Source organism: Agelaius phoeniceus, chromosome 11, assembly GCF_051311805.1.
Source record: "Agelaius phoeniceus isolate bAgePho1 chromosome 11, bAgePho1.hap1, whole genome shotgun sequence".
In the NCBI taxonomy this organism is placed as follows: Eukaryota; Metazoa; Chordata; class Aves; order Passeriformes; family Icteridae; genus Agelaius; species Agelaius phoeniceus.
In genome coordinates, this window is record NC_135275.1 from 16,489,852 (window position 1) to 16,516,180 (window position 26,329).

Consider the following 26,329-nt stretch of genomic DNA (forward strand, 5'->3'; position numbering starts at 1 on the left):
TGCTCCCAAGGAACCAAGAATCCAGATCCCCTGCACTTGTGTAATATTTTGGTGCTTTCCTGCAGAGCAGCTCTACCCTCAGTTTAGGAAAGGTCTGGTAAATAAACCACCTACAGAACAAAGGTACATGAAGCTGGCACTAATGACCCAGAGGAACTGAACTTGAACACATTGCCCTTTTGGAATTACAGTGGGGAGGAAATTGTTTTGCTAATAGAGGAGGGAAAAGCTGCAAGATTTTACAAGAGAAATAGGCAAATCAAAAGTGAAAAAGAAAGAGTAAAATAATTTCTCAGGAAGTCTTTAGAATATACTACTCATAAAATAATTTTTGGAATTGCTATTTGTGTCTGAATTATGTGACAAAATTTTTTACCTACTAAAAAGAACCAAATCAAACCCTTTGTGCCATATTAAAAAGGTATTATGTTGACTTAAACAATTCAGAAAAAATAGCTTCCATTTACTTCACCTTACTTAGAATTGGTGCCATTTATACACATACACATCTTACTGTCTGTAGTGTTCAGGACACTCAAAGAACTTTGAGTCCTCCCTGACTCTGGATTCTGCTGGATGTTTTGAATTCCTCAATATCTATTTGATTACATTAGTTTTCAAGGAATATATTAGTTTATAGGAGGCAGCACAGTACTTTTCTAAATATTTTTCAGGTCTCCCATTAAAGTCTGATTTTAAACATTATTTTGTTGAATAGTTTTTGAAGTGGAAGTAAATATTTTCTCTTCTTGGTTTTGCAGGAGTTGGCAGTTGAAATATCAATGTAAAAAAAGATTTTTGGTTCTAGTCTTAACCTTATTAAAAATTTGGCAGTTTGGTTTTTAAAAAGAAGTTTGAAAGAAGCCTTTTACCAAATTGCTGGGTTTGTTATTCTGTATCAGACAAGGATATAATCATCCACCAAGCAATTTTAAAGTTTGTTTTCTAAGTCGTATTTCCATTTGTTTACTAAACCAGGACTGTAATGATTTTCTCTGTTTTGGAGCTCTTGACACATGTTTTGAGTGTTTGACTTCCACAAATGTCATAGCCTGGGATTAATGATTTATTCCTGGTTCTGCAGACACATTCCTTAACCCAGCGGAGGGCTGTACAGGGTCGAAGAAAACGATTTGATGTGTTGTTAGCTGAGCACAAAAGCAAAACCAGGGAAAAGGAACTTCTTCGACATTCGGATCATCATCAGCAGATGCCCCCTCTCAGGGAACCACATCCCTCACCTACTAAAACTTCCCAGGAGCTGCACCAAAATTCTCATGGAGTTACTCTTACAGAATCAAAGCCTTTATTACCTAATAAACCCAAACCTCACCCCCCCAGTCTTCCAAGGTAAGGAAAATCTGCAGATGCAGTGGTATGAAATGAACACTGGGAGCTTGATGAGGGAGCGATATGGATCTGTTGGATGGGGCAGTGTGTTTGCTGCAGGCCTGGTGCCTGTCTGCAATTAGCAATTACCTGCTGAGGGCAACTCCTGGTGAGGAGGGAGTAGTAAAACTACTGTTTGAAGTAGTAAAAGCTGACTTGCAATCAGTGGAAGCAGTTGAGCAACAATTGGGCAACGCTGCTTTTCCAGGGGTACCACCATACTCTGTGCTTGCCCTTGGCAGGTTGCAAGACCGTGGGCAACACCAGGGATCTGTTAATGCAGATTTCTTTCTCTCAGTAATAATAAGCACTTAAAGGGTGGAATTTTTAACTGTACTGGGTTCAATAACACCTGGTTACTGCTTGCCTTGCCAGGCCTCCAGGCTGTCCAGCCCAGCACAGTGGAAATGCCCCCAGCGAGTCTCCTTCTGTCCACGAGTCCCCACACCCTCCCTTGCCTGCAGCTGAGCCAGCATCTCGGTTATCCAGTGATGAGGGAGAATGTGATGAAAAAGAAGAGCCTGTTGAAAAACTGGATTGTCATTATTCAGGTCATCATCCTCAACCAGCCGCTGTACGTTTGCAAAGTTAACCTCAGTCTGTCTCTGCCTCTAATTGTGTAAACAAGTTACTTTGGGGTTTTAGGGGTGGTTTTGTGTGAGGTGTGTGATACTTTTTTTCTTTCTTTTTTCTTTTTTTTCCCCCTCCCTATATTTTGAGAAAATTATTTTGTGGCCTAGTAGGCAGAGAAGGTTTAACTAGTTGCAAAATAAACATGCTAAAAAAATGTGTTCATAGCTCACTTCCCCAGTCTAAAAGAAAACAAAATGCCAGAATACTAAAGTTGAAATTGCTAACTGCTCTAAAGGGCTGTGGTTTTGGAATAAGTAAACAGTGTCTTTTTGGTGCAATTTTCTTATTGGACTTTCCTGTCCACACCCACATACATTTTTTACTCAAGTTACCAACATCATGTTAAAGATAGCAGTAAGGTATTTTAATATTTAAATTTTTACAAAGGTTAGTTAGTGTAACTAAAATCAAATTTATTGCCCTGGATGTCAAATTATATTCCTTTCAGAAACAGACTTCTAGCTGGTAGCTGGTAGATCCTCAGAAGTAGATGTTACATAAATATGTGTCCCTGTGTATAATGTTTATACATAAACAGACATACTGCTAACCTTCTCTGTTTAATCAAAGGATTTGATTAAAATCAAATTTGACTTCTTCAATTAAGTATGGGAGTATCAGAAGACAAGGAAATTATCTCTATATACCAAGGCCAAAAATTTAAAATTGTTGTTGGACCATAGACATAAAAACTCTTAATTTATTTTTTTTATCTTCTACTTAAACATCTAAAAGCATATTTATCATAAACAAATTGTTATTCAGAGAGTTGTCACTGAAAGTAGAAAACACCAATAAAAATCATGTCTTTTCAGTTTTGCACATTTGGTAGTCAGCAAATTGGAAGAGGTTATTACGTCTTTGACAAGCGGTGGAACCATATTCGATGTGCACTTGACTTCATGTTGGAGAAGCATCTTAATTCGCAGATGTGGAAGTGAGTAGAAGTGAAAGAGTTCTGATTCTTCTTGGTGGTTGTAGGAGTACATGGAACCTTGTGATTCTAGTTAAAGAAAGTAATCTTGTGTTCAGACTGAAGGTTAATGGTCTGTGCTTTAGATTTTTTGCAACAATTAACTATCAGTTTAACATAATCAGAGGCATTAATCAACCCCAAGATACAATCATTTTAAGGTAGCATTATTAGGATATGTGGGTATTAGTCTGAAGAATGTGACTATGTGGGGTTTTATCTTTGTTTTTTTGTTCACCTGTAGGAAAATTCCTCCAGCATCCAGTACCACAGCATCAGTCCGTGCCCCACATCGGACAAACCTGCTGCCTGCTTCTCAGCACGGTGTCAGTGCAGCAGGGTTCCTCTTGCCCACCACGGTTATGTCATCGCCAGCGTTGGTGTCTCCTTCCTGCGTGTCCCTGAGCAGCAAATCGGTACCATCCCACGGGACAACGCTCAACGCCAACCCCGCTGCTCTGGGCGCCGTGGATCCCGTCTGCAGTATGCAATCAAGACAAGTGTCTTCTTCCCCTTCAACACCTACAGTGCTTTCCTCTGTACCTTCACCTATGGCCAGCAAACCTCAGAAAATGAAATCCAGCAAATCTTTTAAACCTAAGGAATCTCCTGCTGGCAGTGGCACCTGTAACAGCACCGGCAGCGTCAGTAGCAGCGGCGGCTCAGGAAAGAAGCGTAAAAACAGTTCCGCACTGCTCGCACCTTCTCATTCCACAGAGTCCTTTAGAAAAAACTGTGTGGTTAACTCTGGAAACTCTGGGACCTCCTATCATCCCTCAGTGACAGCTTCGTCCCACAGCGTTGGCCTCAACTGTATGACTAGCAAAGCTAACTCTGTTAGCCTCAAACATGACCAATCAGGGAGGGGTCCTCCAACTGGGAGCCCTGCAGAATCCATAAAGAGAATGAGTGTGATGATGAACAGCAGCGACTCCACGCTCTCCTTAGGGCCCTTTGTTCATCAGTCCAGTGAGCTGACTGTAAATTCACACAGCAGTTTTTCACATTCACATACTTCCCTTGACAAATTAATAGGAAAGAAAAGAAAGTGCTCACCTGGTTCAAGCAGCATCAACAGCAGCAGCAGCAAATCAAACAAAGTTGCCAAATTGACATCGGTGAACAATGTTCATGCAAAACACACTGGTGCAATCCCAGGGACGCAAGGACTGATGAACAATTCTCTGTTTCATCAGGTAGGAAATCTTGTCTCAAACTAAGCCAGCATGAAATGCCTCCTCACATGCTTATAATTCATGTCTTCTCTTTAATATTAAATAGATAGCCAGTTCCAGGTCCTGCTCGAGTAAAAGGTAGTTCTTCTTTTTGTCCAGTACTCATTTTGAGTGTTTTTATGGTACATTTATTCAAGACTTTTATAAATGTTCTAAATAAGAAAGCTTTACTTTAGGAAAGAAAAACCTTAAATGGGATATTTCAAATTCCTTAGATGCTGTTGCCTGTGAATTGCTTTCAGATAAAATTAATTCCTCTTATTTTTAAACCATAATTTTAAAAAAGAATCTTGCCAGCCTGCCATGGAACTGAGCTGTGTGCCTCAGCCTGACTCCTTGTTTCTGTGTCAGGAATAAACATTCTACAAAGTGGAACATAATGATGCTGATAACAGAACTGTGATACTGTGATAAAATAAGCCTATTATCCCAAGATGTCATTGACTAACTTCTTAGTAATAATGAGATTAAATGTAATAAATCAGATAATAAACCTTTTTAGTGGGTAAGGCAAATAGATATGCTATAAAGGAAGCAGATCTCATGAGTATGTAAGATCTCATTTTAAAAATTAGTTTGGGGTTTTGATTTTTTTTTTTAAACAAATCTCGCTGGAAAAGTAGTGTATTCAGGATCAAAAATCCAAGAAACTTTGTTTTCTCTGCTGCTAAAAACTGAAATCACTGTAGCTGGAGAGCCAGGAGGTCGGTAAGAACTTTTTGAGAGTGGTTTCTTAATTTTCAGTTTCAGCCACAGAGGAAGATTTTCACCTTTTTGTGTGTTTACTTAAGAAAAAAAGCCTTCAGATGGCTGAATTTATTTTTGGACTTACCTAATAATTACTATTTCAACTAGGCAATATAAGTAAAAAAGAAATATGATTTGAGTGAACTAAGAAGGAAAGCATGCTTGAAACCATTACAGCTTGGAAGAGGTTTAGCTGAGGATTTTCAAGTCTCAGAGAGACCAACCTCAGGTTATCAAGGTTGCTTTGTGCCTGAGATTTTCCCTCAAATTTGCTCTTGTTAGCCACAAAATTAGTTTGTTTTCAGTGCCTGCACTGATGGTTCTCTCTTTTCTTGCCCCCAAGCCAAAGGCCCGTCCCTGATAGCTGAAGGCACCGAGGTGAGAAACAAACTGGACAGTTTTCACTACAAGCAAAACCTCCATCTGGATTTCTGGACTCCAAGATGCCTTGAGTTTTCCCCACTTCCCATGGTCCTCAGGTGTGGAAATCTACTGGACTGTCACTTAAACAAGGAATTTCCCTGAAGCCATGTCTGTAGCAGTGAATATACTAGAAATGGACACTGGATGAAGTTCAGCCACATAATTGCTCTTATCAGTGTTAACAGTGGTCTGGACTGTTTGCTACAAATCTGTGAGATTTTCCTTACAGGAGTACATCATCTTGCCACTATTTGACATAGTTTGGCTGGGCAAACGAATGTTTTCTGGGGGGAAATAAACATTACTGTGGACTTATTTTTATACTGATGGTGTCTTTTGTAGGTGATAGCTAACCAGACAGACACCCTCAATGGAGAGGACCCCGTGACAAGGGGAAAAATGTGTGAGGCACAATGGAAAGAAGCCCTCAAGAAGGGAATATGGCTTTAGTGTTTTTTATAGCAATGTTCCTTTAATGGAATATAAAAAATAGCACAATTCAAAAAATAGTCTGTTTTGCCCAGCCTTTTGCAGGTAATTTGGGATAAGAAGCTATCAGGAGTTTAAAACAAAACAAACCCAACAAAACCAGAAAAACTTGTTTGAGGCCACTGCTCAGAAAACAAGTATAAAAATGCCGTATTTGTGTGATACAAAACCTATTTTCTATTCTTTTGAATGAGATTTTATTGTGGAAGAAAAGTTAATTTTGTTCTTAAAAAATTCCAAAAATATCAAACAGACAAAGGCAAATAACCTCTAAAACTCTATGCCCAAAGAACCTATTTATTGACCTATACTGTATACCACAGGCCTTTGTTTTTTTTAAAAGAAGAACTGTATTGATGAAATTAGGCTGGATTTGTCTTCCTCTTCCAGCAGATAAAATCAGCCCTTTTAAAAATGAGTTTTTAAAATATTTAAATCTTTTTTAACAACCATAAAAGTCAGTTTCTTTCTGCCTTGTTTGTGTAACAAAATTCTTGATGTGTGATGTCTTCTACCACTCAGTAAGATTTTTTTGGTTTTAGTCAAAATTCTGGAATAAATGCCAATTTGACAGCAGAGTTCACTGTGAAGCACTGGTTTGTGCATCACAGTCGTCCCAGGCCCACCCAGGCTTTATGAGCATGGGGGGCTTTACAGTTTTGTATAACCCAGCCAATTTTTATGAAGTATTTTGTCTTGCTTAAAACACCTCAAAAATTAATTCCGCCAAAGGGCTCATTGTATTATGGTTTGACTCATCTGGATGTTTTTGTTAAGTTTTTAAACATCAGGTAAAGGCTCAAAACTGACTAAACTTTATTAAGGGGGCAAAGCAAAGGAAGATGAAATCCTAACAAAGAAGATTTTTATTTTCTGCCTTAAAGGGGCATCAGCTATTGCTGAGAAGAGACAATCTGAGCCTGTCCAGCTGTTCACGTAGCCCAGCCTTCTCCCCGTTCTGGTGGCAAGTAGTAAGTACATCAGGGAATCCAAAGCCACTCTGAGTAGCAGTTGCTTAGTTGTTTACCTAACAATGCTTTCAGTTTCTCCTGAACTTCCTATGAAATCATTGTTATACAGCAAAACAACAAGAAGCCTCTATGCAGACACTTTAGCTTTGAATTGATACAAAAGATCACACTGAGAAAGCAATGTACTAGAGACTTATTATGCAAACTTTAAAAAAAAAAAAACAGTAGACAACTTTTCAGGAACAAAAAGGATTCGTATTTAATAGGATGCCCTGTTGAAAGGATTGTTAGAACTGCAATTGGTTTAATAAAAGGAACCAAAGTGAAATGCTACAAAAAGAAATCCAAGTGTAATAAATCCTGCACGTTTGGAGAGAAATCCATGCTCTGATGAAAGTCCCTGGGGCAGAGCTTCCACTTCAGGATAGCATCAGTCACAAGTGCAATTTGACTCCTGGTAGAAACAAAGGTAAAGGAAACAGAAATTTGGTAAGATTGGGCGCTGGCGAGTTTGTGATTGAACTGTCCTCTGGTTTTTAAGGTTCTGTTGATCTGAAAGCAAAATGGCAAATTTGTGCTCCTTCAGTAGCATGCAGATGTGTACAAAGTGAATTCCTGATGGCTGCTCCTCCAGAGCCAGTGGGTGCAGCCTCCTGCACCATGTGGGCTTGAGCCACTGGAGCAAAGAGTCCGAGCATAAATTCTGCCTGCCCTAGACCTGCTCTAAATATTATGTTCTAGATCTTGGTTGTAAGCAGAACATTGTTCCTGAAGCTTTTATTGTCACATAGCTCTTGCTGTAAATAATTAAGGAAGCTTAAAATTAATTTTCCTTGCAAAATTGAATTTGCAGTGGCTGGGTTGTTTCTAGACAGATTTTGGTATTAATTTAAGAGATACAGTTTTTATAGTCTTTCCAACTTCTCGTTATGACTCCTGCAGTTTTCTTAACCTAAAAAATTGCTGCAATGATGAACAAAGAATTATACAAGAAAAAAAAACATACTTTTGTATCTTTATTTTGGAATTTCTTGTTCTATTATAAATATTGAAGTATCCCTATTTCAGAAGACATATTTTGTTAATTGATTGTACATATTTAAATATGTATTTTTGCACAGGTCTTTTTTTCTTATATCCAGTTTTGGTACAATTGAGATCATCTAGTATTTATTTATTAATTAATTAAAAAAAAAAAAAGCAAATACCTTTTTATAATTTGAAGTGGTTCACTGCCAAGCCAATAGTTAACATGCCTACTTTGCAATGTAAGGGATGCCTCCGTTTTGTGAAAGCTGTGTCCCTTTTCCCTGTCCTGGGAGTGGGTGGATCCACGCCGAGGATGGCCGAGCCCAGAGCCCTCGTGGTTGATGTGGCATTGATTGCTTCTCAGTTGCCTGACTCCCAGCAGATCCATAGCTAAGTGACACACTGCTTCTCTTTTTTTAGTGTTCGTGTGCGTGTGTGTGCGTGCGCATCCGTGTGGGTCTCATGTGGTTTAAAACTAACGGAAAAACTGAAAGTGCCTGATATAACTAGTTTTAAGCTTGGACTGTTTAGACAGCTTCTCCTTAAAAGACTTGAATGTTCAGTTGAAATTTTGGAGCTTGCTTTTTCCACCTATATATAATATATATGTGTGTGTGTGTGTATATACACACACATGCATATATCTATATATCTGAAATTAATGAGATGGGTACACAAAAGAAAGCAAATTATGCTGGTAGCTTTTGTAAAATCTTTTAATTTGAATACCTTCTGTTGGAACAATCCCATTGATAACTCATATTTAGTATAATGCCAAGGGTTTGAAATATGGTTTTAACCAGCAGTTTATTTAATTGTCTTATTTTGGGAAGGGGGGGAGCAATATTCGTTAGTCAAATAATTTAGAAAATGTTCCAAATTGTTGGTATTCCAAAACAAAGAAAAAACCCCTAGTAAGTACCTCTTAAAACCATGAAAAAAATAAAGATGTGATTTCCAAATGACATTTCTAAGGCAGTTGTCTTCCTGTAAGAGTTCTCTTGCCAAGGAATCTCTCGTCTTTTACTCATTCTGTCCTGGAGGAGGGAATTGGGCTTAGAAAGATTCTTAAATGTTTCACTGTTCAGCAGAAAATAATCATTTTTACCTTTTGTGCGAGATATTTTATGTTTTAAAGATAATTTTGAAATGAGCACTACATAATGTCAATGTGAATGTAGGCCTTGGAAGCATCTTGCTCGGTGTTGAGCCTGGTTCTAAAAGCAATCTCCTGTGTAAAATGTGTGAATAGTTTGATAATTTGTATACATAATCAAGAGCATCTGATCAGCTGAACTCTGTGTTGGCTGCTGTATAGTACATGAACAAATGTCATGGGATAGAAAAATTACTTTGGATATTTAAAAGAAAAATAAATATATAGTCTATTTGTTTTGTAACAAGTTTCTGTAAATAAAATAATTTATACTATTTATAAGAAAAAGTTGTGCTTTGCTTCATGAAAAAGATTAGTTTGTTGAACAAACATGTTACTAAACAAGGCAATAAAATTAGGACTTTTCAATAAATGAGGTTGGTTGCATGGAATATATTATATGTTTCTGCTTCATTATAAAATCCTTCGCTATTAAAGGAAAACATTATCTGTATTGGTGCCTATGTGAACTAATTTCAGAGAATTGGATGTGGTCAAATTCTGTCACTGTCCCTCAGCATCGTGAGTCAGCCCTGGAGGTTCAGAGCTTCCCATCCTACAGGGGGCTGGTACCTGGTTTTGAGCAGTGCCTTTGTCACTTCTGCAGCATTTTCCTTCTGTGCAAAGGATCTTCTGTTACTTAGGGTTCACACTTAATATTATTTTCTAATCAGAATAATGAGCAGCAGCCTTCACAGCCCCAGATGTGGTTATGTTGAGTCGTCATGTTTCCTGGATTTTTTTTCCTCCTAAAAAGTATCTTCTGTGTTTTCACAGTTTGAAGTTCCAGTGTGTGGATTCAGCAGGTGAAACACTCCTGCAGAGCTTTTCTCTGCACGTGACTCTGGACTCGTGTGTCGTGGGCGATTTCAGAGCAGTTTGTAAAACCAGTAAAGCTCCTGTTACTGGGACAGGACTTCAGAGTGACATCTGTGGCAAAGCTTCCTTTATTCTGTCTATTTTGTTTTGGTTTGGGTTTTTTCCCCTCTTAAAACAAGTTTTTCATAATATTTAGGATAAATGCTGCAAGGTACAAACAGGGTTCAGACAACAGGAAAGTTCTTCTTTGTCTTTTTATAAAAAGCACCTTTAGTAGTTCTAAGTTTACTTTTTGTGCTACTAAGTATTTTAATTTCTTTTTTTGTCTTCCCTTCTTGCAAATCCTTTTTCTTCCCAGTATCAATTTTTAGCACCTGTGCCATCCTGCACGAGCTGCTGGCGCTGCAGCTGGTTCTGCAGAGCTGTACCAGTGACCACAGCCCGGAGCGCGTGGGAGTGCAGGGCTCTGTGCTTGGCATCATGTTCAGGCAGGTTCGTGACTCTGACTGCTCCAACACTGAAGGAATAACTCTGCATTTTACTGCATTTCATACAGGGTTCAGTGTCCTCTAAAACTGGCAAGGTTAAGAAAGGGAAAAAAGGTGCATTCGCCCTGTAGAACCCTGAGCTGTTGGAGCTCTGTGGAATTGGAACATTCTCCCTCTCCCCTTCCTTTGCTGCATTTGGTGCAGCGCGGTGCCAGTGCCCCCCATGCCAGGGGCAGAGCAGAGCTGCTCCTTGGGTTCTCTCTTCTGGTGACTCCACTCACTAAAGGAGTTAGTGATGAAAAATAGTTCTGACCAGGTGCTGAAGTGGAACCCAGTAAGCACAGATGTCCCTGAACCGGGTGGAAAAGTTTCCCTCCCATCAGTTACTGCCTCATAGGAAAATACTCCAGTTTATATTTGGGACAGTAACTTGGTGATGTAGGAAACTGCCAATGCATGCAATGAAAGCCCAGGGTCAGAGGTTCCCTGCGTGTAGGGTTTGTGTATCTGTACATCTTGTCAGTGCCCTTTGCATTTAGTATCAAAGCTGGGGAGATGCGTCCTGGGAGCTGTTTGCTCTCCCTGGCGGAGCAGTGTTGGGCTCAAAGGCTGCAGCCCGGCCCTGGCTGCGCTGTGCAGCTCGGGATCAGGGCTGCGGAGTTGGCCGCCTGCCCTCCGGCTCTGCGAAGGCCGGAGCGCCGCTCCGTGGGCGCCTTGTTTACACCGACTACCAAAGCAACCCAAAGGAGGGTTTGCTTGCCCTGGCTCTTTAAAATGCAAATTCCGGTTGGTGCATTATTATCACGTTCTGCTGCAACAAATAATCAAATGCATGTGGCTTGCAGGATCCACCGTGGGACTTTTTATTTTGACTGGATGTTTTTTTCAGTGCGTTGGCTCAGAGCTGTGTTAGCCGCTGGATTCGTTCCTAACAAGCAGCATGGGAGCTTTGTCATGGATAAGTGGCATATGCTTGGGGTTTTTCTGACCCAACAAACTTCAAAAACCTTTAAGGAACTTGTTCAAACTAATGTGGATTGAAACTTTATTGCCAAGGAGGAAAAACAGCCTGAGAAATGCAGTTAAAAAGCTTTGTCTAAGCCTATGAGAAATAGCTGGTGTTGGTATTTGTGCCCAAATTGATACAAAAAAGTTTTCTTCAGCATCCGCAGGGACTGTGTTGCTGCTTGGGTTTGGTGGTCTCTGACAGTGCTGGGAGTTTTTTGTCCTCCATTTTGCAGTTTAGGTCCCTTCACCTGAGTCCTTTCCTGTCCATGACAGGTGACTTTTTCCTAAAGCCAGTGCCCTGTCCCGGGCCTGCAAGGCTGGACCTTGAGCTCTGGAGCCCGGTGTTCAGCAAGAGAAGCACCAGAGGTGTTGGCAGGTGAGCCAGAAACTGCACAGAAATGACATTTCCACTGCTTTTTATCAGAGCTTTACTAACAAATCCTAAACCACCCCATCTCCTGCCCTTCCCACCTGCTTTCCCACCATTAATGCAGGGAATGAATTGCAGAGAGAAGTTCGAGCTGTGGCTTGAAATCTCTGTCTGGTTCTGGCTACCTTGTAGAGAGGGTCAAGTCAGCCTTGCAAAGCGAAATTGGAGAATGGCATTAGCTCAAGGAACTGCCCAAGCTTAAATTACAAGAGAGAATGTACAACTTTGGCATGTGGACTATAAATCCATGGAAAGGTGTCAAAAGCAAGGCATGAAGGCCTATGTCTGGAGTGCTGCTCACAATTAGAGTTAAATAAAGGGAAACTATGAGACCAGAATATAAAACTAACATGATCACGGGACAGTAAAAATCAACTTGAAATTACTTCAGGAAGTAGAAATTCTAATGCTTCTGATTTGACATAGAGATGGAAGAAGGCATTTTAAAACAACAGAATAGACAAAATTATGCCCTTGATCAGCTCAAGGTCTGACCACCCTGGACCCCTCAGCATTCCTGCTCTTTGGAATACCTGTGTATCAGATTGCTTTTTTTTCTTTTTCAGGAGAACAATGTGAACAGCCACGCTGGCTAAAGCGTGTGCCTCCAGCTGTGGGCTTCAGGAGGTGCTGCCTTTCACCTTTCCCAGAATTTTATCCTGCCACTATCTGGCATGGCCTGCAGGCTGACTGATGCACAAAGCCTTAAAAGGTTCAGCTAAAATTGCTGTGACTCTTTCCTACCAGGCTGTGGCACAAAAATCTTTGTCCAGAAAATCTCCAAGCTCTCCCTGGATCCTCTTTTACAGGATGTAGGCTGGCACCAGGAAATGTGCAGGCAAGTTGGGATCTTCTTTAAAGGGGGGGTTTTGCTGTAGTAGGATTGTGTACTTTTATTTGGAATGTTATTTTTCACCCACCTGAGCAGAGAACACCAGATTCTGAAGTGCTTGGCTCCCACAGGATGATGGCCACAGTTAAGATAAAATGGTTGATAGCTCTGCAAGTATCTTAGAGCACTAAAACAATGCTTTAGCAATGCTTTTATTTTCCACACAGAGTAGGGATTTCCATTTTTTTTCTGCTGCTCTTACCTACACTAAGAGAGCAGCAAGATTTCTCTGGAATGCATGAAGCCTCTGTTAGCCTGATTTTTCTTGAGTAGGTTTCTATTCCCTTTAGTTTACAGTTAAAGAAATACATGGCAATACATATGCTGAATGGAAACTTTGATGCAGGTAATTAAGGCCATGTCATGTATAAATATGCTGGAAAGGAAAATTTATTTATGCACCAAACAGAAATTCCTCAAGTCAGTGAAGGCATGAAGACAGTATGGTTTTCTGATAGGCTTCACACTTGCACCTTATGGAAGGTGGAGATATTCCCAAAAGTCAGACTGATTAAAGCCTTCCTAGCTAGCTCTACTTATCTGGCATGGAACAGATGGAGAAAAACAAGAGGTTATTGCAGGTCTGAAAAATATGAATATTGGGTTTTATCAATTAAAACTTAATAGGAAATGGTATCTGTGTGAACACAAAAAACAGAGACTCAGAGCTGAACACATGGTAAACTAGAGTTCTTGTTTATTACTCTGAAGAAAGATCAGAATTTTCTTCTAATTAGTACTATCTGAAATGTAAATCTTTAAACTCTGGCTAAATAGCTGCTGCTTGGAGGGGGAAACAACCAAAACAGCTTCCAGTAAGTACTAAAAAACCCCAAAATCATGAGGTTGTATTTTGGGTTTCAGAAAAGTTCATCAGAGAATAGAATGGCCTCTCAGCACCAAGGGCTCCAACCTCAGGCAGGCAGCAGCGATTCCAGGACAGGAGACCCTCTATGACCTTGCAATGAGAGGGGTGGGCAGGGGAAATTCCAAGCTGTCCTGTCTGTGGCACAGTAGTTTCCAAATGCTAGGATTGCTCTCTGGTACACCTACCTGCTGGGGTTCCTTCCAGCCCTGAAGCTGCAATGCATGCAGGCAGTAAATGTTCCAAATGCAGTGGCATCAAAAGCTCACAGAACTCACTCACAGACTTCTTTGGGAGGAGGGAGAAAACCCCTCGAGGCAGGCCAGCAGGGTAAGCAGCTGCTGCTGGAGGCTCTGCCACGACAGGAACCATGTGTCATCAGCATGGCAGCAGCCTAGTGAGACATTCACTCCTCAGCAGCTGGGAGGAAAGGAACTGTGACCCCTGCAGTACCTGATCAGCTCTGTCAGTCTGCATAGTCCCTACACAGCTCCCACCATCACTGACATCTGCAGATCTAACTCAGGCAATAATTACAAATGTAATGCTTTGCTCACATGCTGGCTTCCTTTTCAACAGCCTGCAAAAAAATAGTTTAAAGAGAGAGACTACTTCTGTTCCAGTTGTTCCCAAAGTTTTAGTCCTGTAGTTTCTGTGGTTGCATCACTGCTTCACCCCAATCACTTGCATCCTAATTCCTTCTCCCTTAAGCTGTAATCACTTCATTGCAAGACTCCCTCCTGTATGGACGGGGTGCACTCTTCACTAAAATTTTTAGCCACTTTACTATTATGCAACTGATTATTTTCACCCCTGATTCCAATAAGAAAGTCTTAAAACAGCAAGCATGAAGTGGCCATGAGCTCTCTGTGTTCACAGGCTGTGAGCCTGCTTTGCTGTTCAACATGGAACACTGGGTGTACAGGCAAGGAAAGGAACAAAGTCCATTACAAGAGATCACCAACGGTATCATACATTTAATAAATGAACTGGGTTCCATACACCAGAACAGAACAGTGTGTACATAATGAAATGGAAAGTAAAAACACTACCTTTCTTGCTAGTTATTTTTTTCCCTACAGTATACCAAGTTATGCAATATATTTATAGGTTACTTCCAAAATGTTTTAAACATCTAAATTTTGCATTCCCTTGCATTAAAAAAATTACATATTAATTACTCGGGAAAGTTTCTGAATTCTGTTTAGCAGCAAATCTCCTTTCTTGATGGTTTCTTGGTACTGCCAATTCTTGCTATCAGGCCTAGGAATTATGGGAGGAAAAAACAGGAGGTTAGAACTGAGAACATGATTTATACCAAAGCATTAAACATTTCTGTAGTAAATGTCATCAAAATATATAGAATTCAACTGGACTGTTAAAAACAACCTCCAGGATTGTTACATACCTGTTCGTTTCTACAATCTCATTTACTTTGTCTATTTTGCAGTGCAATCGCCCAGCTGCAATAAATCTTGAAAGCTCCCTAAATAAAGAAAAAAAAGTTAGTTAAATCCTGTTTCACCAGGGACTTGTAGACCTAAGAGCACTGAAACTGCTGTTATACCACACTGTATTTCTGAAGCAACAGCCTATGGATCTTCATCAGGTGTCTTATGCATCCTCATCTTATTAAGGCTTGGACATTGCACCCAAAAATAATCCTTTTAGTGACCTGAACACAAAACCTCTTAGTTCCTTCTCCTCAGGCCAAAGTGCTGCACTTGAGTTAGTGAAACTTATCACTGAGCTTTGTATCAACTACTCTTCAAATCCAAAGGCAGCAGTAATGCAGAGTGGCTATTTAGAATTTATCCTGAGGTAAATATCTTCATGCCAGTCAATTAATTAGAAAAGTATCTCAATGATATTTAATTTTTTAAAATTTTATTATTATTGTTTTGTTTAATCAACTGGTGGTCTACAGAACTGATGGTAGAAGAAAATATTCCTGCGTTCAAGAGTAAGGTAAGTTACAACTCATAATAAATTACAGGAAACATAAGCATTAGTATGACTTTTAAAAAATTAGTTTTGAATTAAATGGTATTTGGTTTATCTTGAAACACTAATTTCTGAATATTTAAAGCACTTTCATATTTCTTTAAGTTTTCTATGTTAGAAAATCTGAAACCTCTCTGAAACAAGAATAACTCTTGTGAAGGCATTTGAAAATAATGTGCTTCATGTACACAGAGTAAAAGACAGTTTCTCACTTCACTCACCACTTAGTTCTTATCATAATCTAAAACTGCTGGTTTTATTCTAGAAAATAATTTCAAATTGGGACAGCAGTTGTTTGATTTAAGTGAAAAACATCAGATCCTGTCCACATAACAGAAACCAAGCAAAATGAGAGAGGGAGACTGGCAGAGTACAAAAAATGTGCAGATCTTCAAAGTTGGAACAGCTCAGTTTTTGCACAGCTGTGAACTAAGCTGTCTAAAATCTACAGTTCCATAGCACATTGAAGTCAATAAATAGAGCAATATAAAGAACAACAAAGTCATTAATAAAATACCCGTTTCTCACACTCTTCCATAGAAACATAACTTGGCATATTTAGAATACAAGTGAACAAAGATTTTTACTCGCAATAAGATCACCATAAATATTTAAAAGGTATAAATGGAGATGTCTGTGAACTGGAAAGGGCAAAGAACTTACTGATCTATGAATTCTACACTGACTCCAAAGGCTTCTGCCATGTACCCTAACGTCAGGGAGCGGTAGGACTCGAGGAGCTGGCTGTAGGCGTGGATCCGCATTTCCCGTACGTAGTATCGGTAGTGAGGTGCAAACAGCCAGTCTTTCTTCATCTCTTGCTCTACAATAGCTGAAAACAAAAAGAAAGGAGCAAAATAAAGAAGTCAGTAACTTCTAAGAAATGTCATATTTTAGTTAATGTTTATTTAGTAAATAAAACACACGGCACCAGTTAGTAAGTGTGACCATAACTATGTTGTACTCTTGCACTCCTCAGGATATGAAAGGGATTCTGCACTAAGAGAAGTAAATTCATGTCATCTCTATCAGTTCTGCAACCAGGAGTGTAAGAGCATGCAAACAATATTGTGGCAGAGCTAATGGGAGCCTGTAAAATGCACAGCGCCCTTCTTTCAGGGGGGAGAGACCACCTTGCTGCAGGCAAGAGCTGCACCTGCTGCCTGCAGAGCTGGGTAACAAGCAGACTCGGTATGTAACTCCTTGAAGAAACATTGTTACCCACACTGTGGAAGACACAACATGGATTTTCTGCTACTAGCTCTTAAATTAGTTACAAGGATTTCCAAGCACTGAAGTGATTTTTTTTTTCCTGACAGCATCGGTTCTCAGCTTGGGATGAGGCTGGCAATAGGAAGATGCTGCCCTTTAACTCAGTCTCATCAGGCCTAGTCTTCCACAAAATCAAGGGTTCTTCCTTGCTTTTTCTAAATATCTCATTTTTTTGTATTCTCTCACAGAAGAAAAACCAGCAGTCTGAGAACAGGAAAGAATTAGGGTTTTCTGAAGAGCTCTTCTTTGGTGTCACCCTTTTACACAGAAATCTTTCAAATCTTTCCTGATCTGGCTCTTCAGGTAAGATGGTGGTTCATAGCCATTTTCAAAGTGCTTTTTCACATAATCAGATATAATCTTTCACAAGGCTCATTGGATGAGAAATTTGTCTTTGGTTGAAAAACCAAAGCAGAAAATTTTAGGTTACTGTTGAAAAAATCTCTATAGTTTGTTTTTTTCTGCACATAGCTCTAGTTTTAGACTGTAGCTACTCCACAAAAGTTGTGTATGATCTGAAGCAGTGTTGAGGTACACAAGCCAGCCTTACCTAGGGACTGGAAAAAGGCTGCATATCGACATTCATAGAGAGAGAACAGATACTGCCGTACAGCTGGCAAACTGTGCAAGGCCTCCAGGATCTCTGCTCCTTTAATCACCTGAAACAAACACACATCTTTAACCACCATCCCCTTCAGCCTCGAGATGAACAGGTTAAGGCTCTGTCAGTTTGCAGCAGTGCTTCCACATGGTCTCCTTACCTTCTCCCTCAGGTCAGGCCTGTCCAGGGCAATCATGCTGACATAGACAGTGTATGTGACAAAGGTTTTGTAATCCATCAGTTCATAGGAGGTAAACGTGGAAACTGTATCGAGGAACAGCTCTGCTGCTTGTTTGAAGTCCCTAATGGCTACACAGTAAAGGCCCTGGTACACCTTGAGACGGTTTCTTCTGTCCCAGTCTCCTCCTTCTTCTATTAGACTTAAAATAGAACAAAGAATATTTACTTATGCAAATGTGTCATGTAATAAGTTATATGAAACAAGTACAAATCAACTGATACCATGAGATTAGAGAGGTAATAACTTGGTTTATGTTAGAGCTTGCTGAAACAGCCCAGGCTTTGTACACCTGTTGGTGTAGGAAAGTGGCTTCCTTGGGACAGGAGAGGCCAGAGGCTTTTACACAGTGCAAGTTTCAGCTGAAAGGAAAAGTTTACAGCCTCTTCAGCTGTGACAACAGTCTCTGTGGATGTGTGGGTAAATATTACTGTCAGCCTGGACTGTGGCAACAGATTTCCACTGCCTTTGCTGCTAAAATCAAAGCTGCAGCATAGAAAAAAAGACTCAGGTTGCCTCTTTTTAAGGATGTGCACAAAACTGGTGTGGCTGTAAGAAGGGCAGGGATGAGACAAAATTGCTGAGAAGGCAACACAAAATAACCCTGCCCAAGGAACAAGGGAAGTGGGAACCTCCTCTGCCTTGGTGTCTCATGGCAGCAGCAGAGACTGGAACCACAGCTTTTTACAGGAAATGCTGAGGTTCAAAACATTGGGAGCACAGAGACACTGAAGCTACCAGTGGCACCAAAACACACCATGCCACTCTTGCTTTGAGAGGAAAAGCTCCCTCTTTACAAAGCCAGCTCGGTGCCACTGGGAGTAGTCACACCCCAAGTGGGAGTGGGAGCTGGACAAGGATCTGAGCCAGCTCACGAATTGAGCCAGCTGCTAGAAAACAGATACCACAAAATCTTAACCTTTCTCTTGCCCCCATAAAAAAAATCCAGGAGCAGGAAGTGTTCTAAAACAAAGTAACACCCACCCATCACTCTGACTCTTTCTCACAACCGGTCCCAGTCATTTCTGGACAAAAAAGTATTTCTCTTCCATTTCTTTTTTTACAGCTTGTTTCAAAAATGCTTTAGTGCACTCAGACAACCCCAGCAGTACCTTTTTGCCTTTTCAATGTTCCTAGTGATGAGGTCATTGTCCATGTAAAACAAGCCAATCCTGAGCAGATAGAACACGATATCCAGGCGATGTCCCAAGGCCACAGTTTTGTCGTAAGTCTTGCGGAACGCAGTCAGAGCTCCCTCCTGGCAAAACAGAATTTGCTACTGTAAGAATGTTAAAAGCACCCAGAACATTCACAAAATACCTGTTGTAAGAACATGTGCTGTCTCCCACTGGTAGTTGTGACTTTGACATTATGCATTCTGAATAATCTTAACGTATGCAAGTTTAAATCAAGTTAGAAAAGCTGTTCCTCGTGTATCTTTAAAAGCAAAAGAATATGAAAATCTACTCTGTAACTTGAAATTCAGCTGCACAATCTAAATAGCTTGGAAAAGTCTAAAGGTGTAAGGAAAGTAAATAATGGTGTCTGCAAACTTTTCTCATTGCCAAGAAAAAACTTTTCTTTCAAGGACTGTTTTGTTTCTAGATAATTTACACTTCAGTAAGACCCTCCCCTACCTGCCAGCCATGTGTGAGCTGTGCCATAGAGAAAATGCTCTGCAAGTCCCCCAGTGCTCACTGGGACCTGCCCAGCTAGCAGGGTTCCCATGCAGTGTTTTCTAGGAGTCCATAAAGCCTCTGCTGTCACCAACCTTGTCCCCAATCCTGCACAGGTACTCGGCCTTGGCCATCATTGCATCCCGGATTTCGCTCTCCCCCAAGATCTTTTCTGCATCCTCTAATTCGTTGTCAAGACGTTTCAGCTCCTCCTCATTGGCTTTCTTCATTTTGTTCAGCAGATCTGTGTCCATCTGCCACTCAAGAGACTTGCACAGGGCTTCATAGTATGGAGCCATGTCTGAAAGAGAATCAGGAAGGGTTCTGCTGTTCACTGCTGCAACGAGAGTGTGTTTGTTCCTAAAAGGACAACAGGACTGTCAATGCCAGAGATGTCCCTTGAGTGACCAGCTACCTGCTGAATCCAGACACAGCACAGCCCCTGCTTCTGCAGGCCTTCCTTTCACTGACCTCATTCGCACTTTCTCTATCTTGCACTGGGGTGGCCTCACTTCGAGTTCTGGGGGCAGTTTTGGGCACCACAATACCAGAAAGACCTCAAACTGTTAAAAGGCATCCAAAGGAGGGACATGAAGATAATGAAGGGTCTGGAGGGGATGTATAAGGAGAAGCTGAGGGAATGTGGTGTGTTCAGCCTAGAGAAGACTGAGGGGAGATCTCAAAGTTATCGAAAACTTCCTCATGAGACAAAGTGAAGGGTCAGGTGCTGACCTCTGCATTCTGGAAACCCCTGACAGGGCCTGAGTAAACAGCATGGAGCTGTGCCAGGGGAGGTTTCAGTTGGATATCAGGAGAAGGTTCCTGCCCCAGAGGGTGGTTGGGCACTGAACAGGCTCCCCAGGGCAGAGCTCATGGAGCACTCGGACAATGCTCTCAGGCAGAGTGGAGCATCCTGGGCAAGACCAAGAGTTGGACTTTGATGATCCTTGTGGGTCCCTTCCAGCTCAGGATGTTCTGTGATTATCCCGCTGTGAGCACAGCAGCCCGCAGTGCTCAGCTCCCAGCTCTGGCAGTCCCAGCAGGACGGAAGAGCGCTCGGAGCTGGGCACGGGGCCCTTGGCCTGCCACGGGGGAGTCCGAGCGACGCCGGACTGAGGGGGAACGTGTACATAACCAGATCGATGAGCACGGACGGTCACACGACTGCTCCACAGACACACGGTGGGAGCCGGGGCCGGCGGACAGACAGACAGACAGACAAACCCCCCCCCCCACACACAGAGCCTTCCCCCGGGCCCCACTCACTGTGCAGCCGCACCGCCGCCATCAGCTCGTCGCGCGCGGCGGGGTCGGGCGCGCGGGGCCGCAGGCTGAGCAGGAAGCGGAGCTGGGCGATGCGGAGGTCGGGGTTCTTGGGCAGCCCCTCCTCCTCCAGGTTCTCCAGCGGCATGGCGGCGGCGGGACGGGGGCCGCGGGGCCGGGGCTCGGCAGGACGGGCGGCGCTGGGCAGCGGCAGGCGGCGCGGCCCAGTGACTCAGCCGCGACCGGCGGAAGCGGCCCCGCGCTTCCGCCGCGCGGCGCCCCCTGGCGGCCCGGAGGAACCCGGCGGCGGGCGGAGCGGGGCGGCCCCTGGCGGAGAGCGGCGGGACGGGCCTGGTACGGACACGGCGATGTGGGGACACAAACAAACACAGAAAGCGACATGGGGACACAAACAAACACAGAAACAGCTGCTAAATCGCAGTCACAGCCACAGGTCACCCAGAGAAAGTGGCGGCCCCATCCCTGGAAGTGTCCAAAGCCAGGCTGGAAGGGGCTCCTGGTCTAGTGGCAAGGGTTGGAACTGGGTGATCTTCAAAATGCCCTTCCAGCCAAAACCATAAAATCATTCTATGATTCTGTGATCCCAGAGCACATGGTGCAGGGTTGTGTTCAGGTGATTCTGGAATGTTTCCAGTGAGGGAGACTCCACAGCCCCTCTGGACAAGCTGTTCCTGTGTGCAATCACTGCACAGGAAAGTTTTTCCTCATTTTCAGGTGGAACCTCCTGTGCGTCACTTTGTGCCCAGTTGTCACTTGTCCTATTGCTTGGCACCACTGAGCAGAGCCTGGCTCATCTTCTTGGCACCCTTCCTGCAGACACTGGCAGACATTGATGAGGAGCCCTCTCAGTTGTCTCTTCTCAAGGCTGAGCAGGCCTAGGAAGGGCCTGTCTGGTGTTTGAGCACAGGGGAAGGACACGGGCCCCGAAGGAGTCACAGGAAAAAGTGGGTTTGTAGCCTCTGTAGTTTCAGAAAGGAGCTCGAATATGTTACACCAGAGCTTGTGGCTCAGAACAAGTAGAAAGTAAATAATGGGGGCTCTAAATGGCCCTTGTTTCAGGTGTAGTTCATCCAGGATGGTGTGGAAGTCATACCTGACTCTGGCATGTGTTCATCTACTTCTCATTTTGCCTTTCTTGACGCTTCTCCATCTGTTTATTAAATATCTTTGATTTTGTCTTTCCTGACCTCACACAGCCAACACTATCAGTGCTGGAGCACGTTCCCTCCCTTGGGAACATCAAGTGGAGATGGTGGCAGAAGGGCTGGCTGGTCCCCACGTGTCCCCACTGGTCCTGGCCCTGCCCTGCTCTCCCTCCTCACCAGGGCTGCCCACAAATTGTCTGTGCCATATGTTACAGATGGGGGCATTGCCTGTGCCTCCATGGCCCTGTGTGTGGAGCCCTTGAGGTTCATCCCCAGTTGAAGTCAAACCCTTTTTTCGTCCTTACAACTCTATTTATATCACCCACTGTATTCTCTTGGAAGCTGGCAATAAGATAAAAACAGAGCTGGTGCTTTTGGAGTGGAACACAGCTGGCTGGTTGGGCAGGCACAGGGTGCTTGGGTCCTGCAAAGGGCATTTTTGGGTGCCCAGGGCTATCCTGTGGTATGGAGGATCCTACCCAACCTCCTGGACCATGCTTGCTGTACAGCTGAGCTCCTCCAGACACGTTTTGGTGTTATTTGTCAGAACTGGGGTTTAAGTACAGTGCTTTTGGCCAGTGCCTCTATTTTGGAGTTGTGCTTTGCATCTGGGTGATGGGAGAAACAGTTCCCTTGACTGTTTTGGCACTGTGTGTTCCCAAGCTTGGCTTCTGTATATTGGGCATGAATTATTGAGGAGATGGCTGGAAGAAACAGTTTCCTGCTGTGTTTTTGATAAGTGCTAGTATTTTTTATACTGATTTTGACTTCCCCCCCCCACCCCCCTTTCATTTATTGGCTTGTAGTTATAGTATTTTAGCATAAATAAAGGAAAAACTGTGTTTTAAGTTGGGCAGTCCCTTTGTTTCTTTAGGAGCAGTCAGTTTTTCCTTTGTCTTCTCTTCCTCTTTTGGAGCCACAATCACTTTTGTATCGATTGCGCAAGGAGCGGTGCCTGTGATGCTTTGCAGGGAACAGCACGCTGATCTCTTGCAGCAGTGTTTATGTTCTTTGCCTCTTGGCCTTTGCATTTGCTCAGAGGCCTATTAATTAGTTTTATTTATGACAGACACTTTTAGACATCTTGCATGGTTGGTTTTTTTTTTTCCCCTGCATCTTGTCCCCAGCTCTATTCCTTAGGCAGCGTGCTCTGGAGCTAAGGAATGCTGTTTATTCTTTGCATGCCTTGTTTGGGAAGAAAAGGATGGTTGGGGTTTTTTCTGCTAAGTAAGGCTGATGTTCCAAGTGCTCAGGCATTGCACACATGGGTGAATGTGGCTTGTGTGAGTGGCTGAGCTGGGATTAGCTCACAAAAATTGAAGACGGAAAAAATTGAACCAGCTCCAACACAGAGTTATTGCAGACAGTCCCTTCAGCAACGGGTGGAAGGTGGAAAGTATGTGCAGCTCCCTTGTAAGCAGATAACCTGGCTGTCACCATAGCTCTTTTCCTAATCCCTAATAAAGATTGGTTTGCAGCCACAGCTGGAGGTCTGCCCTCTTCCAAAATTCACATCATTCGTAACCATTATAGCTCTGGCCATTCTCGCTGTCCACAGAAACACCCACACCCTGTCAGCCTCGCTGGATTTGGAATCCCCAGCTTATTGTGGCAGTAAAGCCACAGATTCATTATGTACTGTGGGAGAAAAATTTCTTCATTCTCCCATTTCTGGATTTGCCACTTTTTAATTAGCTAAAAAATAAGCTGCTAGGTGTGAGAAGAGTAAGGGAACTGAGTTTTAATTTTCCTGGGTTTAGTTATTACTGAAAATGTCGTGTTTTGGTTTGTTACCATATGAAACACTAGTTAATTACCCCACACAGCATTTATTGCCTGTAAATATTTGCCTATATTTTCATATTTACGTGTATTTCAGCCATAACAGGGAGAAAACGAGCTGGGTACATGTGACATTCACTACTTAATGTGAAAAAAAAACCTCAGGAGAATACTTATATCTCAAATATTTAAATGGTGAAATAAGGCTTTGTGGTAACCATCAGTTAATGGGGTCTTACAGATTCAAAAGGATCCAAATAATTTTTTTTTTTTTCCAAAAAGGGATCTAAAATGATTGTTTCCTTCCTTAGAAGATACATCAGGCAGTGAGGAGCCTTGTGATGGCCTGGTACCTCTTTCTTGAAGAGTGACAGTGTGGATGTGCTGCAAGAGGGGTCCAGACCCCGTGCTGCCCTGGTGATGCTCACATCCATCAAGAGCTTTGTTTAGTCCTTGCAGTTTCCTGCCTTGGACACATCTTGTGTGGTCAGTGCCCCAGACAGAGATCATGGGCATGCCAAGTGATGCCACCCTCCTTTTTTGTAGCTGTGGGAGGGCACAAACAGGGCTGGAAGTGCAAGTTCAGATTTCCAGATCTCCTCCTTCCCCCAGCTGTTAGTTACTAAATGTTACCCAGAGCAAGGTGGCTTTTTATGCATCTATGTCATGCTGCTCCTGCTTGTGTCCTGGCTCTTGGAGCCGTGCCGAGGCCACCCCGATGTCCAGCAGGACAGTCAGACACAGCGTGTCCGCGTGGGGCTGAGCTGCCACAAGGTGCCAGTGTTTCAGAGCAGGAACTGCGCGGTGTCTCTGCCTTCTGAGTGCTTTGCTGGGCTGTTTTCCCTGCTCAGGGTGCCAAGTGAAGCCCTGCTATTGCTGAGTGTTGACTGAAATCTTTGGGGAGTGCCAGCCTTCTGCAGGGCCACAGACCAACCAAAACTTGCTGTGTCCCCTCTGCAGCCACTGCCTGGTTTGCAGACCAGGCACCACTTTGCTGCTGGCAGGGATGTATAACATACCCCTTATGAGTATTTTGCTTGCCAGTGTCATCCAGGGAGCCAGGGAATTGTCTGTCACTGATCCCTGTGCTTGTCCAGCCCTGCTGAGTGCAGGGGCTCCTCTCTCCCAGCCCATAAAGGGAAAAGCTCCCATCACTCAGGGTGTGTGGCACTTTCCAGCAGCAGGTCACAGAGTGCTCCCCTTTCCTCTCCAAGGAGGTCCTGCACCCCTACCTGGCTCTCCCAGGCTTCAGAGACAGGGACCACCCTGGCACTGTGAGCATCCTCTGCCAGCAGATCAGGATCTGCAGCAGGAGCCAGGATTGGACCCAAGTGCTGTGAGTGCCTTTAATTCCCATTGCAGAAGGCATGAAGGGCCCTGGGAGCTGTTGGACCTGTCCATGCTCTAACAAAAAGCTCTTTGTGTGCAGCCACCATGCTGTGAGCTGCAGGCTCACCTCAGCAATACCAATTACGCTTTCATTCCTTGCTGTCATCCTCAGGCATCTTCAAGGCCAGTGCATTTGTTTCATTTGCAGGGCTGGTTTAACTGAACTTGGGAAAAGATGGCACTTGAATCACATCTGGCTTCATTCTTCACCCTTCAGTAGTGGAAGTGTTGACAGCAATACTCACAGTGGCACTGTATAAGCATACAAGTGTTAGGCATTGATTTCTTCTGAATAAGCTCCTAGAAGCTGCCTGTTTTCCTAGGTAATTATTGTTGGCATAGGTATGGCTGTTGTCTCAGGAAGTCTGGCTCTCAGAAACTGTGGTCTGTGTCAGCAGGGAGTGAAAAGCACAGGGTCAAGCTCTCTGCTAGTGCAGCTCCACAGGCTGGCTGGTGTTAAACAAGCCCTGGCACCAGCATAAAAACAGCTAGAAAAATGCCTTGGAGTGGGATTTCTGTATCTCTTGAACCTCTCTGATATTCTTTTGTCAGCCTTTCTTTGTTACCAATTGCATCTGATCAGCCAAGTATTTGTTTCATAGCAATTAGTGTCTTTTCTTCCCTTGCACATTTTCAAATCAGTAAATCCTTGTTTTGAAGGACAGCATTTTATATAGTGTCCAAATTAACTCTTTTGCAGCATTAGAGTCAGGGTATTCCAATAAACAGACATGTTGGGGAGTTTATTACCCTGGGAAGAGAGGGCTCCTGCATCGGTACTTAGAGATCTGAAAAGCTATTAATGTGTAATGGCCATGAGAAATCAAACTGACAGGTAGGGGCAGTGCAGGAGCCTCTTCCTTTGCTCCACACCTCTGGCAGCCCTGGGTGCAGGGAAGGGTGATGGCATACTGCTGCCTGGGGCTGGATATATTCAACACCATTGCCTCAGGAAATCTCAGGGGAGAGGCTCTTTCTGAGCAGGTGAGAACCCAGTGGATTTGGTGCAGACATGCAGCAAGTGACAGCTCCTGGGGGAAATGGCTGGAATGGGGAGTGGGAGAGAGCGCTGCTGGCACAGGGAAGTGAAATCCTGCTCAGTGTCTGTCCCATCATCAAAGCAAGAGACACTGAAATGACATTGATGGAGATGTGTAAATAGAAACACACACAAATGTTTTATGCTTGAGCCTTTTGTTTCAGATCCAGTGTTCCAGCTTGCCTGTTACAATGCAGAAAGGAGGGTCCACGGGAATGGCAGCCTGCGAGCCTGAATTCAAGTGAGGTCTGTTTGTTGCATCTTGTCTCCTAAGTATCAATTGAGTTTCAGAAAACAGATACTCTAGACCAACCCACTGATGTATTTGTTTCATACACAAAGCAACAGCACC

The 26,329-nt window shown here is 43.0% G+C and overlaps 2 protein-coding genes across 9 annotated transcripts in view; one reads left to right on the top strand and one right to left on the bottom strand.

The window, feature by feature from the left end:
* The window catches only part of ATXN7 (ataxin 7), an 87,301-nt gene extending 77,802 nt beyond the window's left edge, over window positions 1–9,499 (top strand). For all 8 annotated transcript variants that reach the window (XM_077184369.1, XM_077184368.1, XM_077184370.1 and 5 more), the window contains 5 exons: window positions 1,085–1,350; window positions 1,765–1,963; window positions 2,838–2,959; window positions 3,240–4,191; window positions 5,321–9,499. In XM_077184369.1, coding sequence (XP_077040484.1) covers window positions 1,085–1,350; window positions 1,765–1,963; window positions 2,838–2,959; window positions 3,240–4,191; window positions 5,321–5,338 — 1,557 coding nt within the window. In that variant the 3' untranslated portion in view covers window positions 5,339–9,499. The remainder of the gene's footprint in view (window positions 1–1,084; window positions 1,351–1,764; window positions 1,964–2,837; window positions 2,960–3,239; window positions 4,192–5,320) is intronic.
* A 5,005-nt stretch (window positions 9,500–14,504) lies between these two features.
* On the bottom strand, window positions 14,505–20,867 carry PSMD6 (proteasome 26S subunit, non-ATPase 6). The gene is made up of 8 exons (XM_054640029.2): window positions 20,605–20,867; window positions 19,434–19,639; window positions 18,775–18,920; window positions 17,585–17,804; window positions 17,374–17,482; window positions 16,215–16,383; window positions 14,956–15,033; window positions 14,505–14,810 (listed from the first exon to the last, which is right to left on the bottom strand). Exons 1-8 carry the CDS (start codon window positions 20,747–20,749, stop codon window positions 14,714–14,716), a joined length of 1,170 nt encoding a protein of 389 aa, XP_054496004.1. The 5' UTR covers window positions 20,750–20,867; the 3' UTR covers window positions 14,505–14,713.
* Window positions 20,868–26,329: the final 5,462 nt, after the last annotated feature.

Bases quoted from the DNA above. Each gene is read 5' to 3' on its own strand.
- PSMD6 (XM_054640029.2), bottom strand. From the start codon at position 20,749: ATGCCGCTGGAGAACCTGGAGGAGGAGGGGCTGCCCAAGAACCCCGAC. The intron at 19,640-20,604 runs GTGAGTGGGGCC...ATTCTCTTTCAG, and splicing joins GGCGGCGGTGCGGCTGCACA to ACATGGCTCCATACTATGAA. The intron at 17,483-17,584 runs GTAAGGAGACCA...TGTTTGTTTCAG, and splicing joins GGCCTGACCTGAGGGAGAAG to GTGATTAAAGGAGCAGAGAT.